The 16,277-nt window shown below is 41.4% G+C and overlaps 1 protein-coding gene across 1 annotated transcript in view; it reads right to left on the reverse strand.

Moving 5' to 3' along the window:
* The window catches only part of fam20ca (FAM20C golgi associated secretory pathway kinase a), a 60,600-nt gene extending 48,134 nt beyond the window's left edge, over positions 1 to 12,466 (reverse strand). Inside the window, exons 1-3 of the mRNA XM_049562437.1 lie at positions 11,060 to 12,466; positions 10,189 to 10,373; positions 4,483 to 4,561 (exon numbers count right to left, since the gene is read on the reverse strand). Of these exons, the coding sequence (XP_049418394.1) occupies positions 4,483 to 4,561; positions 10,189 to 10,373; positions 11,060 to 11,610 (815 nt within the window). The 5' untranslated portion in view covers positions 11,611 to 12,466. The remainder of the gene's footprint in view (positions 1 to 4,482; positions 4,562 to 10,188; positions 10,374 to 11,059) is intronic.
* Between the last annotated feature and the right edge of the window lie 3,811 nt (positions 12,467 to 16,277).

Genomic DNA, 16,277 nt, shown 5'->3' on the forward strand with positions numbered 1-16,277 from the left:
CTGACATGTAATTACTGTCAAAAGAGTTTCTGACAGACTGACTGAGAAAGACTGTTTTACTTGCTTCTACTGTACGAAATGAACACTTTTCTTTTACATTCTTACATAACATAGTGTTTTATATATAGTCCCTTTAAAGTGAAACAGTTCAAGCATTTACTTTTTAGAGTCTCATAACTCATAAACACAAATATACTCACTTTTTACTTGTGTAATGACAATAATTATTTTAATGATTTTTTAAGCACTTTTCGAGAACTGAACTACAGCTCTGTTTTACTCTTCTGGCAGTTTGAGCTGCCAACAGTCGATGTTTGGAGGCCACAACGTGGCTAGCGGAGCTAATAACTACTCTTGCAAAGCCTCCCCCAGAGTTTTTGTGAACGTCAAACAACTGATCCAGAGTTTGGCTTTACTCTTGGTCAAAACTAGGGATGTCAACAGTTAATTAGTTCAGTTAACAGTTAACTGCCGAGAATATTTTAGACCAGTTATGTCTATCGATTTATACAGGGTTCCTACACATTTGGAATTTCAAAATTACATACTTTTCCATACCCTAATTTCCAGACTTATCTGCATTTTTTTTTCCAGAGGATATGCGACATCTGAGTAAATATATCAGTGTATCATATTTCACATCATATTTAATTATTCTTAATAGGTGATTGTAGCCAAGTACCATAATGGCATGCAAATAAAAACTCAGGTAAGTTCAATGTCTGGGCTGAGGCAAAAAGGTTGGGACTCTGGGTGCAAGCGATGCAGTAACGGGACGTCAGTGTTTTTTCCTGTCATGTGGCTCAGAATCGCCTTCTCCCCCATGTTGGCGATGTCAAACGATTTCACACAAAGCTTGCATCTAGCTCTGTGTGTGAATTGGGAATCCTTGGCCAACCAGTATTTTTATTTACCAGTATATTTATATACGGTGCTGTCAAGCCATCCATCCAAAAACTTGCATCTACCCATTGTGAACCATGTGAAACTCATCTTCTTGTTGAAGGTGCAGTATTGGAGTGAAACTTGATACCTGGGGGGCTGGAGGAGGGTCATGGGGCAGCGGACTGGACATACCACTTGTCAATCAGGTAAAAGGGACGGTATGTTTTCTGAGATGTTTGCTCTCACACAAACTGTGCTTGGCCCGGCATAAAACACGATCCGGATTGATTAAATTATTTTTGGAAATACCTAATTTTCTATTTTAGAAAACAGTATTTTAGAACAGTGGTAATAGTCTGGAAACATAAATATTTTTCCATACTTTATTTTTCATTTTCCATAGTTTTTAATTCCTGGAAATTGATCACATTTATTTCCATACTTGCGTAGGAACCCTGTTTATAGGTTAATTCTGTTACTCTTTAGTTTACTGCACTGTGGACCACCCGGATCTGGGAGACAGACAGTCAGCGAGCTGTGTTAAATGTGGAAACAGTGCCCACTGCCTACCCACTAGTCTCCACTGGTTAGCTAGCCTTGGCCGCACTGCACTGCCCAACAGTCGCATCTCATTTCTTAATGAGTAGCGTTTTGAAATGTGCCGTTAAAGCTCACCTAGTCACTAAAGCACTGGACTGAAAGGAAATGCCTCTTGTATTTTTCATCATTTTGTATTTTTGTTTCTCTTAAAAATTAGCAGTCAGTGTCCAGTTTTGAAAGCAAAATCAACTGCAACCCTCAGCAGCCCTCGTCCAAATACCTAACTGTAATATTACTGAAATCTAGGGATGCAAAATGTTGCAAATATCTGATACGCCAATATACAGCACCTTATTTGATATTTTAAGTTTTGTGATCAGCTCTCTTCCATAGTGAAATTAACATCATATTGTGCATACATACTCTTAGCGTGAAGGCCCACCAGCAGATGGAGACATGAAATACAATACCTTTCAATGTATGTAATATTTATTCATTGTGCAAAATAAGAAAACGCATGTTGGCCAATTTCAATAGTTCATTTTAGAGCCGATGACATGACGTTATCATCGTGCATCCTGACTGAAATCCTATTAGTTATGTGCGACACTACTTTGTTACTGCCAAAAGTATTACGTTACTGTAACACACTACAAAAGTAACATACAGTAACATTGCCCCTGACATGGAAATTAAGTTAGCTAGCAGCTGAATTAGCACAGTTTAACTTTGTGGATATATTTTTTATGGTCACAGCCATTACTAAACACTTCACATATAACAACTACTTAACACCGATTTAGACTAATAACAACTGTTAAACATGAATAGGTAAGCCACATATGAAAATATAGCATAGCTCACTATTTGAAAGTACTGCATGTATATATTTTTATGGTCACATCCATTACTAAACACTTCACATATAACAACTACTTAACACCGATTTAGACTAATAACAACTGTTAAACATGAATAGGTAAGCCACATATGAAAATATAGCATAGCTCACTATTTGAAAGTACTGCATGTTTGTGTTTTTCAGCTTTTGCACAACTTTTCAGAGAGGATTTGTTCATTTCCCCTAGTTTAAATTTTTTTTTTTCAGTGAGTGCATTTTACCAAAAATATATTTTTTAGGACTTTTATTAGCTATTTGTGTTTTGGGCTGAGTAGCCACAGGTCATTAAACTAGCATTTGCCAGGCATGCTGATCAGCGGGAAAAAGCACTCACGTTACTTTTGATGGGAGGGTGGGAGGGAAGGGTGAGCATGATTTGGATTCACTAAACACACTGCACAATTTTCAATTTTTTTGAGAGTCAAGTAACCAACAGAGGCTCACTCACAGATTCTGAAAGCACTTTTAAGGATCTCTTTAACTCCAGGCACTTTCAAGTTCTTGATTTTTTTCATGACATTTCACATGTTGACACAGCCTTCACTCCTAAGGGACTCTTTACTTGTTCTCTGTTTGACAAAACAAAATGAAACCTACCCCTGTATGTATAACAAGGCATGACATGACTGCTGATAATTTTCCCCTGATTCCGTTAACACAACGATGCACAGAGCCACAGCCTGACCACACCTCACAACGTTCTCTCCCTTCTTTGACCGTTCCTGCCATCACATTTGCACAGCTCATGCATACGCTGCACATATTGCCCATGTTGCCTAGAAGCAGCCCCTGAATGCCTAGTCCAGTCAAATATCTATTTAAATTTACCCCCATCACACACACACACACACACACAAACACGCAGAGGGTTATCTCCGTTCTTGTCAGATATGACTATGCCATTGATGCCTGCTGGGCGCTGTTGTTGACTTGAAAGGTTTGCGTGTATGAAAGCTACAATAGATGCTCAGATTGCTATTGTTTGGATCATATTCTCTGCGGCTACTTTAGTAAACAACGCCACGATCTCATAATTCAGCCACTGATTGACCTTGAAATGAAATGCCAAGTTAGGACACAGAAAAATGACTCATGTGCAGCTCTGAACCGCCGCTGCTGCTGCTGTTTGTGTGTATATATTAAGCTATAGAGTTGCACCGCATCCAGGTAAAGAGGAGCTGAATAAGGGATATGAGCACCAAGCATTAGGTGAATAAACTTTGAATAAACTCTGCAGACTCTCCATAAATCAAGGCCTGACAGTGAAAAGATATTCAGGAGCAAGATTTCATCATTCATTTTCAGGCTGATGTCAAACTTGCAGGCCTGAACTCCTTATCCTCCCACTCATGTGGCTTTGGCTGGTACGGTGATGGGCTTGGTTCGCTTGAAATAAAGAATCCTCACAAACTATACCTATGCAGGTTGTCAAGATGTGACACTGAGCTTTCACAAGCTTCAGTTACACAAACACACACTCTAAAAACACACACAAACGCCCTCTCTCTCTGCCCGTCTCCATGTCTCTCTCCCAGAATCTAATACTCTCCACTGAGGCTCTCTCATGTAGAAAACCATTCTGCATTTCATAGCAATCACACCGGGCTCCTGAGCAATTACTTCTGATCGCAGCCCAGTTGGCCTGGACGCTGTTTATCTGCGTCGGCATGGGAATTCTTCGGGCAAAACTCAGACAGCTGAGAGGGAGGATATTTCTTTTTCATGTGCCACGCGCCTTTGCTAGCATATATGCCTCCCAAAAGACGCCTTGACAATGGCTCAATGCTCATTTTAATTAACACATAAGCCTGTTGATGTTAATTAAAAAGCAGACAGAAAAAGATCACACAGAGGGGAGAGCTGCGTATCGGAACGCAACCAAAGATGCAGCGGCAGTGCTTGGCACTTCAGATGAGCAATTCAGATGAGATTTCCCGTAGCCCTCTTGAAACATATGCATTACAAGTGGGCGCATCAAACCAAGTGTATCAAACAGATTTTTGATGTCAGTTATTTTAGGGGGGGGGAATGCAAATTTGCTGTAATTTGAGAAATGTTTCAAGCAGAGAAACCGCCATTAGATGGGCACTCTAACAATGATAATGTCTGCGATAACCAGATGATGTGGTGTAGTCATGTAAATGTAGTCTGCTTACTTCATGGGCTTGAACAGCGCTTGTCCATAGTTCAGGAAAGTCATGATCAACTTCAGCTGGGTGCCTCCTGATTTCATGGCTGAGAGGAAAAACAATCGAAATGTTAGATTAGTATTTGAAGCACAAACAGTAAACGCACACACACATAGACATTAACACACAGAAATACGCCCACACATATGCACAGCTGTTTCATTATTTGCCAATTTGGAGGATGCAATTTTGCATGACTGCATAATGGAGCTATCACATCTGCTGACCAATTTGCCAGACACTGTACAATCAAAGTGCAATTGTGGCAGTTAGGAGCTGGGTGTGACTGAGAGAGAAGTGGCGTGAAAAGCATCTGCTGACAACTACGGCGAGTTCTGGGTTTGATGGCGGGATAAAATTGGAAATGGACAATTTTTCCGAGTGTAACGGAGTAGGATTGGACAAATACATTGGCCATTACTGGTTGTTTTGTTGGGGCGAGTTTCTGGGTGATTTTTTATTTTGCTAATTTCATGGTCTGCCTCCAAAGAAGGGGTCAAAGCTGCAGCTCAGCGGGCAGACCAACAGCAGACAGAGACAGCGAGAGAAACAGCATGTGGAGCCAGCATGTTTTCACAACTTACTCTGTGAATTAAGGGTTCAGTTCAACCGAACCAGATTTAGTGGTTGTTGAAACACTGAACAGACTAGCCAAGATGATTATGCCGAGTTACATTTTGTTTCTGTCGAGTTTGAATGAAGTGTGTTTCACAATGAGATTATCAAGGCAGTTAAGCTAGTCTTAGTTTAATGAACAATATATGATATTCATGATATTTTGTGAGCTTTTGATTTGTTTATTTATTAGATTAAAAAAAAGCCAAGAGCAAAGTCGCCGCTTGAACTCATCTCCCTACTGAAGCTATCAAGGATAGAGGTTGTTGGGTTGTTGGTGGCTGGTTGGAAAATCTTAATATATCGCCAAACCCTACTGCTGTATAATCTGGCAAGTTGATCTTACTTAAACAAATCTAGGACACCAGTTGCCTTAAAGAGGGTAAGTAACTATAACTTTTGATGTTATGTTAACTTTATAGCTAATTGTTTGGTTGTATTTCCTTAATTTTGTTAATTTGCTGCAGCTTAAAACATGACAAGTATAATTTAGTGTAAGCAACTAAAGTAAACCAAGTTAGTCTGACTTAATTAAACAGTTGTGTTTACTCAGTAGAATTTAAAACACTAGCCTTTAAACATTAGCCTTAGATAAATATGCATATAAAACAGACATTTTAAATGATGTCGCTTGATGCTTTAGGGTTTGTGTTATGCATTGCTTATGATGCTCTGTTGTGTGCTGGTGATTTGTGCAATACATGAATGACTGATGTGCAATACTGTTATGATTTTTTTATGTTTTTATGGTGTATGCTTAATTTCCTCTGGACAGTTATTGTAAGGCAGCAATACTTGAAGCTCCTGAGTCCAAGAAAATTTCCCAACAGGGACAATAAAGCATATCGCATCGCATTGTATCATATCCTATCCTATCATATCATATCATGTCGTATCACGTTGTGTTGTATCGGGAAAAAAAAACATGTATCTTGTAGCATGACTAAGACGATTTTTTAATGTGGTGGACTTAGAATATAAGTTTTGTGTTGTTATCATTCCAAAGAAAATATAAATGTAACTGAGTAGTTTGCAACCAGCAGAACACAAATATAAAGCACAATGTTAACACTTACCAGTGTTCATGTATCTTCTTACAGTTTGAGGCACATACGTAATAAGCTTGATGAAATTATCAGGATTATTTTTATAAGACAATACATTTTCTAAATGCTACTCAGCAAACACAACTGTTGAATTAAGTCACACTAACTTGGTTTATTTAAGTTGCTAACACTTAAAAAGGATATGCTTATTTCACTCGTTTTAGAGGTTGGAATGACTTCACAAAATTAAGTTAATACAACTAAATTTTTCCTAAACTAACAATTAGCTATAAATTAAACATTAGACTAATGGTTATATTCTATTATATTTTCAAGGCAATCAGTTTCCTAGATTTTTTTTTTAAGTAAGATCTACTAGTCAGATTTTACAGTGTAACACACTGACTTTGTGTTCTTGTAGCATGCATGTTACTGTAGAACAGTGGTTCCCAACTGGTCCAGACACTGGGTCCAGATTTCTCCTTAGCCATTGGTTCAAAGTCCACACAGCTTAATACATTCAGCATCATACTTGTGTTTGGCCATGTCGTCAAGCTAGTTTGCTGTCTCTGTTAAGTAGCTGTCTGTTAGTCACTCACTTTACATCAGGAAACTGCACTGTAATTCACTGTACTTCAAAGTAAAGTGCTCTATAACAAGTTTTTACATTTGGGAGTCATCTGCGGTCCATTCAGAATCAATCTGCGACCCACATTTGGACCACAACCCACCAGTTGGGAACCACTGCTTTAGAACATTTAGCACATAAAGTCCCCTGAAAGTACAATTCAGCAGCTTATTATCATTATTATTATTACAGTGCAATTAGCATTTGGAAAATCTGATTAACAAAACTTAATTTCCTGAATCAAATCAAAGATTAACTGTATGTTTCCATCTACGTGCAAACCCTGCATGACAGACCTGATTCTGACCAGATGTTTCTCTGTACATATTGTCAGGATTTGCTCGGGCACGCTGGACTCTCCACAACAACTTCTCCTCTCGCTTCTACCAAACTGACCTCCTGCACCCTGGGAGAGGAGCCAGGGCACATGTCTCTGACTATCAGTCATATCCACGGTGTCTCCTAGGGGCTGATGCAGACTCTCTGTGAGCTTCCTGCCTGCCTCCGACTTAAACAAAGAGACCGCCAGGCCTGTCTCAATGCCTTGTGTTTCTGTCATAATGGACAGGCTTTCGGGGGATTTGCCCATTTATTACAGCGCATTAACTTGAGCATATTACACAACACAGCGCTTCTGCCTAACCCCAATATCAACATAAGCCCCCTGTAGTGGACCCTCTTACTAAATGCCTTGCTGGCTGAGTAGCCGGCTTCACTCTACCCCCTACACAGAACTGTCTTTTGTGTTTATTGACTCCCTTGGTGTCCCTCTTCCTTGTTTGTATATGTCATCCTTTTATTCGTATTCTCTCCACTCTGCTCTGTCTGTCTCACTTTGCTTTACTCACCACTGGCAAGCCTTGCTATTACTGTGACTCATTTTCAAAAGCTTTTGGATTTTACATCCACTGTTGCACAAAGTACAACCTACGTAACCTCGGGTCAATGCCTCTTCTTCATGACACAGGATGAGTATTGAGTGAAATCAAAGCCAAAGAATGCACTGAGAGCATTAGGCCTGCACACGTGCCAGATTTGCTGCAGCCAGGTCAAGTGGATGGTGCCCCCGAGTAATCTTTAAACTTGGTGCAGCTATACAGCAGGCCTAAAACCTTTGAGAGATTGCAAACGACCTGACCATGTTTTAATGCTGTGACCTTGAACCCATAAGCCACAATCCTTGAGGAGCTGACCTCAATTCTCCGCTCTGTGCTGGACGTTTATAAAATTTAGTTTCTAATTGGAAACTACGAAAGGTAATCCTCCGTGAAAAACCCTGGCAAAGCTCAGCTGATTGTTTCTCTGGATTGTATCTGCGCTGACATGCAATCAAACAGGACTTGAACAGTAAACTTCCAACAGGACATTCTTTTGAGTCTCCTAAAGGCCATCTGTCTCAGTATCCGTGTGTGTGGATGTATGTGCCCCTGTTGATCTAACCATCCATCTCTTGCTTTGTTTCTCCGAGCGTCTGCAAATGAATCGATGTCTTTTCTAAACCATCCTGTTCTTTGGTCTCTCACAAAGCTCCAGGCCTCGCCCACCATCATCAGATTCCCCTCCCATCCCCGTGCTGTGATGATAAATCCACCCCGCTCCCACCTGTGCCACCTCACGGCACTGTGCGCATGATTTATGGGTCCGTCTGAAGACTGGACAAAAGGCCAGAGAGAGACAGACACAGAGGAAGGGAGGCACTATTGCACAGAAAATGCTGAACAGAGAAACTTTCTAATGCTGTCTCTGTTTTGTAATTGTAGCGAGACAGATAAGTGGTGTGTGCGCGCACCAATTATGGGGCACAAAAGCTGTAATGCATGCTTCCACTTCCAGCCACACACACACACACACACACATGCACACACACTGCACCAGGTTTTCTTTTCAGCAGACAGTGTTTTTATAGGTGTGTCTGGGCGCAGATTGATGGTTTATATATTACAAACAGAGAGGACCGAAAACACAAACTACTAAGTGTAGACGGAGATATGTGGCATGAATGATTGTGAGCTGCCTGTGAGAGGCTCCTAGCAATGAGACAGTGGAGACAGCGAGAGATAACAACATGCACCAGTGGATGATATTTTGATATTCACTGCCCAGTTTTTATGAAGCCATGATAGCAAAAACGATAACGTCTTTTCAGGAGATTTGTCCAAGATGACATCAGTATAATGAGAAGTTGAAAAAACTACAATATAGTACATTTATAGAGCAAAATAATTAGGGAAAAAAAATACAAATCAGTCTTTTAGCAGGCCTTTTTCTTTAAAAAAAAAAAAAAATCAGACATTTGGAGGAAACTTTTTTAATGGCGCCTTTGCACCTTGGCATATTTTTACTTTCCTCAATTTTTCAAAACAGAATTTCTCAAAGCTCGTCTTGATGCTCAAGTTCACTTACTCCTGCATACAATTTGCACTTATTAATCATCTAAAAGCAAAGTGTCTCCAAATGAAAGACAGTAATGGATATCTAGGAACGAAAGCAACATTTAGACATTCAAACTTTGTAGAGGGAAATTCTTCTTGCATGTTTCTCTCCAAGTTTGCCTGAAAATGTTTAGCAGCAATGTGAAGTTGATCCCTCGCTTCTACCCATCTGTTATCCATCCTCATTTTTAATTTAGTGACACAGCACATGTTTTCAGTCAATGGTCAGGTGAAATCAAGTGCTGGTCGGAGCTTTAAGGAATACAATCATTAAGCAGCTGTAACGCATATCTTTAACCAACACCCTGGCCGAAGCACACATGCTCTCACACACACCGATACATTATTTAATAAATAAAGTTTGTTGGAATCTATAGTAAGCTCCTCAGGGGAAAAGGCGGCAGGTTTGTAAACTTGCACGCAAAAGCAGAAATGCAGATAGCAGGCCAGAAGTGTGTGATTGTGGCCTCCTTCCCACACACATGCGCACACAGTCTGTTCAGTCAGGAGCCCACATGTTGGGATTCGTTGTGCACTCAAGACAAGGCAGGTGCACGCACACATCACTCTAGGGCTCAACCTGGTGCAGGTTTATTTTTTCAATATGAATCATATTATTGTAATGAGTCAACATAATTTTACTCCTCTCAAGTTTCATCATACCACAGGATAGTAAAAATTTCCACTGAGACAAATATAACTGTCATGAAGATATTTTTAGGTAGGCCACCAGTTATTTGATCTACAGTTAACCAGAATGAAAATGACACAAAAGTAATATTTCATTGACACACTCTTCTCAAGTTTTAGTGATCATGTTGGTGCTGGACAACATGAGGCCAATAACGCATGATTACTATTGGCCCCAGACTTCTGCATCTTACCTATAGACTGACATGCACACGCACAAACACACACCTTGGTTACATACAGCTCTCCCTGGCTGACTCACCCACGCTGGTGATCCTCTGCGTGACCAGGTCCTTCAGCAGAGCATCCAGCACCAGACTGTGTCTTGAGTACAGCTCGTAGCGGTTGATGCCGATGTGGAAGCGTAACCAGTTGGGGTAAGATTCCGCCGTCACCTCTCCTGTAGGAGAGAACTCCTCCTCCTCATCGTTCCCCTCCTCATTGTGCCTGAAAAGCAGGGAGAGGAGAGGAGGTTTAACAGGAAGTTGTGCTGCAAGCAGATTCCTGATCAGATTATTTTTAGTCTATGTAATTACAGTGTTTGTTGCAGTCTCTTCATATAGACTAACTGTATCAGACAAACTGGCTCAGAGCATTTCATTCTTGCAACACATTGATTTGTTAGTATCATGAGGTTACAGTGCGGTTTAATTGACTGGTATGATGTGAGAATATTAAAAATAATAGTAACTCATAAGTTGCGTGCCTACAGAGAGAAGATGGCATGACAGTAGGAGAGATAGGTGGATGCAGCAGATGGATGAGTGGACATTATAGTGGAGGCAGAGAAAACTGACTGGATGGATGGAAGCACCTGTCTACTGGCTGATTTGATGATATTCCAACAGACAGGCAGACAGATAGTCAGATAGATATGTGCACAGGCAGATGTCTCATGATCTGTAGGCCTGCATGGACATTATGAACAATATGAACTGCACCAGCATCAGAAAGCACAGGAGCTCATATTTAATTCACTTCGGAGTGGATAGCAGATTATTTCCTCATGGAGCAAACATGTATTACCACCTAGTTTTGGTCCCCTGCTTGCATCCCATAACCAGTCAAATATGTTTAAAGCAGTGTGTCCCACTTGTAACCCTTTAACTTTAACAAATCCCCCATCAGCTTACCATGCTTGGTTCCCTGTTGCTCTGGGGTAAAACCTGATGTCTGTGTTCACGTTAAACAAAGTGTCATCGTCCGTGAGGGAAGGAAGGTCAACCTTGTATAAAGGATGCTCAAACAGAGCAGACAGCCGGGAGCCACCGTGAGCAGGGACGGTCCGACCCCCGCTCGCGTCTCCGATGAGCGGCTTGTGGTCCTCCGCCTTCCCCGCCGACGGTCTCATCCGCCTGAAGGACTCCGCTCTGTCCACGGCTGCTGTGATCTTTTCCAAGGAGTGCGACGTGAGGTTGGAGCTCGGCTCGTTGCTGAAATCCTGCAGGATTCTCAGCGTGTGCTTGTTAGGCCAGCCCGCTTCAGCCGCCGACATGGCGCGCTGCTTCCCCCAGCCCTGCGACTCCCCGCCCGGGTGGTGAGCGCACTGACAGCCGCCGTCCCCGCTGTCCGCTCCCGCCGCCCGCTTCTCGAGTTTCGGTAACAAGTCTATCATAATGTGCATGGTGCACGCCACCAAAAACACCATGAGTATGAACACTCTGAATTTACGAAACAATATCATCTTTGTGTATTTTTTTTGTCTTTACGCAGAGTAAGCTTTAAGCGCAGCGCACCTTACGGCACCGACATTGATGTCCAACACTGTTATGCGATGACAAAGCAGCGATGTTGGCTTGAAGATTTACTGTGATCATGGCACACATAATGCGTGTCAGCCTATGTTAACAACTCCATGATGTGCTCTGTCTTTATTACTATTATTTTTTTTTGTTACAATAGTCCAGATTCTTCATCCCCAGACAGGTGGACACATTGTGAGCTCTGGACACTTCACTGGCAGCGGCTCAAGAAGTGCTCTTCATTCATTGCCTTGTTGAGCAGGATACAGTGTCAGGAGGACGGACCACTAAATAAATCGTTAAGAAGAGGTATCAGGAAGGAGGGAGGGAGAGGGGGTCCTGTTAAAAGCACCGATATTCTTCCTCAAATCTGCTTCCTTGTGTTGCTGCCAGCACGGAGTGAGCTGTCAAATGTGTCATAACTGAAAAAGTGACAAGAGAGATCAATATAGTCCCCCCAAAAATTACAGCCTTCCTTGTATTTAGGATGAACTGATAATTAAAAAAAGAAAGAAAGTGGAAATTCCATAAAAAGAACAGGTGATCCGCTGAGATGCTTGGATGCTGTCCCGCTCCTGCTGTCTGCAAAGCCTCGCTGAAGTCAAATCAGAGACTGGCTGGCAGGTGCAGGGATCCTGGTTGTCATTTGTCCCCCCCCACCCGTTTACACCGCCTTGTCTTCCTTCCAAGTGTTCATCCAGGGTGGGTGTGTTAAATATTATGATCGGAGCCCTCTGAGCCCAGCCTCGGTGGCGTCACGAGGAAGAGGTTGGCTGCGTCTGCACATACAGCACCAGTGACATGAAAGGCGAGCTTCAGGGAGGAAAAGCTGAAACCTTTTGAGGCTGCAACTCCCCTGTACGCAGCCAGAGGGCGTCGGCACAATCCGAAACATCATCCTGGCTGTGTAAAATATGATCTGAAGGACAATGTGTGTGTATACCTACTGTATGCCAGTCTGGGAGGATGAGCCGAGGGGTCACCAGCAAAACCAGGGAACATTTAAATCCACTGTAACATCCATAAGAAGCTGACACATGCAGACTATTACACTGATACCAGACACAAAAGTCTGTTTCTTGAGAGAAAACCAAACATCCTGGCCAAAACACACTCGCTCACACCGACACACCCACATTCTTTGATAAACATAGATTGTTGGAATCTATATAAAGCTCCCGAGAGACAAGGCGGCTGATTTATAAACTCGCACACATCAGCAGAAATACAAAGTGCCAGATGTGTGTGATTGAGACCTCCTTCTCCGTACTACACAATCTGATTCATTGCATTCTCAGACATGCTTGTTCCAGCGTCTGAGAGCCTTGATCATTTGTTTCACATATTTTATTGCTGAAAACAGTGAATAACATTTTCCACAGAGCCCAAATGTATTCAGTTTACAACGATGTAAAGCAGAGAAAAGCTAATTATCACAGCTGAGAAGGTGAAATTAGAAAATGTTTGACATTTTTGCTTAATAACAAAACAAGAGATTATCAATCAATACAGCTGTCGGTTTATTCTCTGTGGATCTTTGGAACAGATTACTACACCGACTGTTTTTGCACCAACCATATGCCTCTAAAGCACAATACTACAATACATAATGAAAGATTCAGAAGTGTCTGGTTCATGAATCTTCAACCAAAACCAACTCTGGTATTAAGGCAAAAACGAACTCACAGTAAATATTCCTAAAATATTTTCTATAGCTAAGTATCTGTAAGAAATACTTTTAATGTATCAACTGAAATAACCTAATACAAAGCATAGACTGTATGTAAAGATGGACAACCTGTCTCAAATCACACCTTCTGTACAAAAATGAAGCCAAATTTCGAGAATATCCTGGTGATTTGGAGCCAGCTTGTGCAGTAGCAATCAACAAGTCTCAAAGTCCCGCCCATACACCCTTCCACATAATTGCAAGCAACAGCATTGATCGCAAGCACACTGATTGGCACACATAACTTTCAATTATGACATCAAACCCTCCGTTTATAGTGTCAAATAACTAATTAGGCAACAACTTATCAGAAAACAAACACTTGAACATACATCGGTGTGATGAGAATTACCTAAAAGGACAGAAACCATCTTTAGGGAAAAATTATTATTGTTGTTATTATTTGACGTGAACTTTAATCTTGTAGTTTGGCCCATGTCCCATCTTCTAACATAAAGGGGGCCAGGTTAATGATTTATACTGCAGCCAGCCACCAGGGGGCGATCAAGATGTTTTGGCTTCACTTTTGGGGAGCTGTCATGTTTCCCATCTTTATGTACAATGGTGCCAAGTAATTTCAAAACTTCTTCGATCTTTTTTTGTGACCCGATCTAGAAAAACATGACTTTTAATATGGTTTTGCTTGCAGCCAATCACTGCAAGCATTCTTTAACTTAATGCGATTTGGGACTGGCACACTACAGCAGCAGTTACAAACCATACATTCTGTTGTGTGGTGAAGTCCAGGGCTGTGTATTTGATTGAGTTGGCAGTCCGGCGTGCTGAGATGCAACCATAATCTTCGGAAGTATGGCTGTACGCCTGGTGGTATTTTACGCAACCAAATACTTCCATTCTAAAAAACAAGGATACCAAATCTTTATTGGTATCGGTATCATTTTAAAAGTACTTGTATTGGCACTGCTATCATAATTTTTCAAATGATTTTCAGCCCTAATACTTCATTATCCTTGTGCCTTTTTTCTGCTTATGCATTCAAGAGACAGAGCAACATGGAGTTGGAGTTATGTTACTGGCCACCATCAACTGTATAAAGTAATGGAAGTAGCCACCGTGACGTCATTCAGTGGTTTGTGGACTCTCATTTTGAAGCCTTGAGTTTGGCATTTCAGCCTTCGACATCTTGTTTTATTGGAGCCAAAAGCGACTGAGGTGACCGTATTTGGATGAAAGGGTGGAGCCATGGAGGAGCGAGGAGTGAATCCGACTGAAAGTTTGAGGATATCAGCAGACAGCCTGTGACTAGAAGTGGCCTGCCCATAACATTTAAAAGGGTGTTACATAACGATTCACCACCTGCACAGTTGTCATGAACAGGGATATTAGCTATAGAGACCAAAATCTTTTTTTGTACCAGACTGTAAACATGTTTATTTTTGTTGTAAAGTTGGACAGTTGGCCTGTGTCTGCTCGTCCTATAATGTGGTGCTGCATGTACTCCATCATACACCTTTGAATGTGTTTCAAGTCTGTCTCTGGAAATCTTGGCTCATGCTGTGCTGTCCACTCAAACTTTATTTTTAGACATTAACAATTCTGTTTTAATCAAAGACTTTCTAATCAGATTATTTATCGTCCACAAACATTAATCCTCTTCCACAGATGTTTTGCAGTCAAAACACACTACCTGCCTTCTCAGAGGCTGTTCTTTTCTATTTGCTGATAAAGTGAAACACACCTTTCATTTAAACTGCAGGGGGACAAAACACTGACAGCAATTACCGCAGCCAGCACTTATAGCTGAGGCTGGTCCAGATTTCTCTGAGACTTTGCAGGATTAAATGAATAACATTTTAAGTGCCATGGAGTTCATTCAAGTTGTGGATTGCAGGCCTTCTGACTGCCAGAAAATCTATCTAGCCATTTTGTCTCAAAGCAGCTGGGGTACACAATGTTCGATGGGAAGCAAGAAATGTCTTCAGCTCAGTGGAATCACAAAGTAATAAAATGAACAAATTATACATTGGCTTGTGTGTGTGCTGTACAAGGCTCACCAAGTGGGCCCGATTGGAAGAGCTTCACTTGGCTTCTGCCCCTCCTCCCAGAGGCACAGAGTTGGAGTTCATGCCACTGCCAGATTTGTGCATCTAAATAAAACAGGATCTTAAAGCTAACAAGCAAACAAATTGTTCTCCCAAAGGCAAGCCTGCTGTCCCAATTCATCTCCTGCTCCAAACAAAACAAATTGGCACGTACAGACACATTAGAATCCACTGATACTAGAAAGGTATTTTATGAATTATATAATTTGCTTCGGCTCAAAGAGAAAAAAATAAAAGGTTAACCACACATGAGGGATTTTGTAAATTTTATGGTGGGAGCAGTCTGAGCCTGCAAGCGTACTAGAGTTGCCTTTGGCTCACAACATCAATGTGCATTGCCAATAAACCAAGACCCAGCCCATATCAGCTGATGAAGCATATTTGTAATGGCTTGCTCGAAGCAACTGCAGGTGTCTGCTCTCTAAAACAGTCGTTTCCCTCACTGTCCAGAACTTCATGTTTAAAAAATTACAGAGAAGAGGTTTTGTTTTCACCTATTTTCACAACGTGGTCATCAAATACTGATGCTTTGTCTGATACCAGTAGTGTCTGTATGAGATGCAACTCATTCAACTTACTCCATGTAATCCCATCCACAGCAATAGTAGACGCTCAGAGCAACTGACATAGTATAGAATAGTACATGTCTGTGTACAGAGGAGATTGGGGTGGATGGGTGGGTCAAACAAACGGGACCGTACCTATGTTCCCCGGGTCCTATGTTCCCCCATAATAAAGGGACTCTTTTTCCGAAAAAGGTTCCTATTTGTCGCGGTATTCGATAATTATAGTGGAGAAAATGAGCCCTTTCTAAATA

This window comes from Epinephelus fuscoguttatus, linkage group LG19, assembly GCF_011397635.1.
Source record: "Epinephelus fuscoguttatus linkage group LG19, E.fuscoguttatus.final_Chr_v1".
Classification (NCBI taxonomy): Eukaryota; Metazoa; Chordata; class Actinopteri; order Perciformes; family Serranidae; genus Epinephelus; species Epinephelus fuscoguttatus.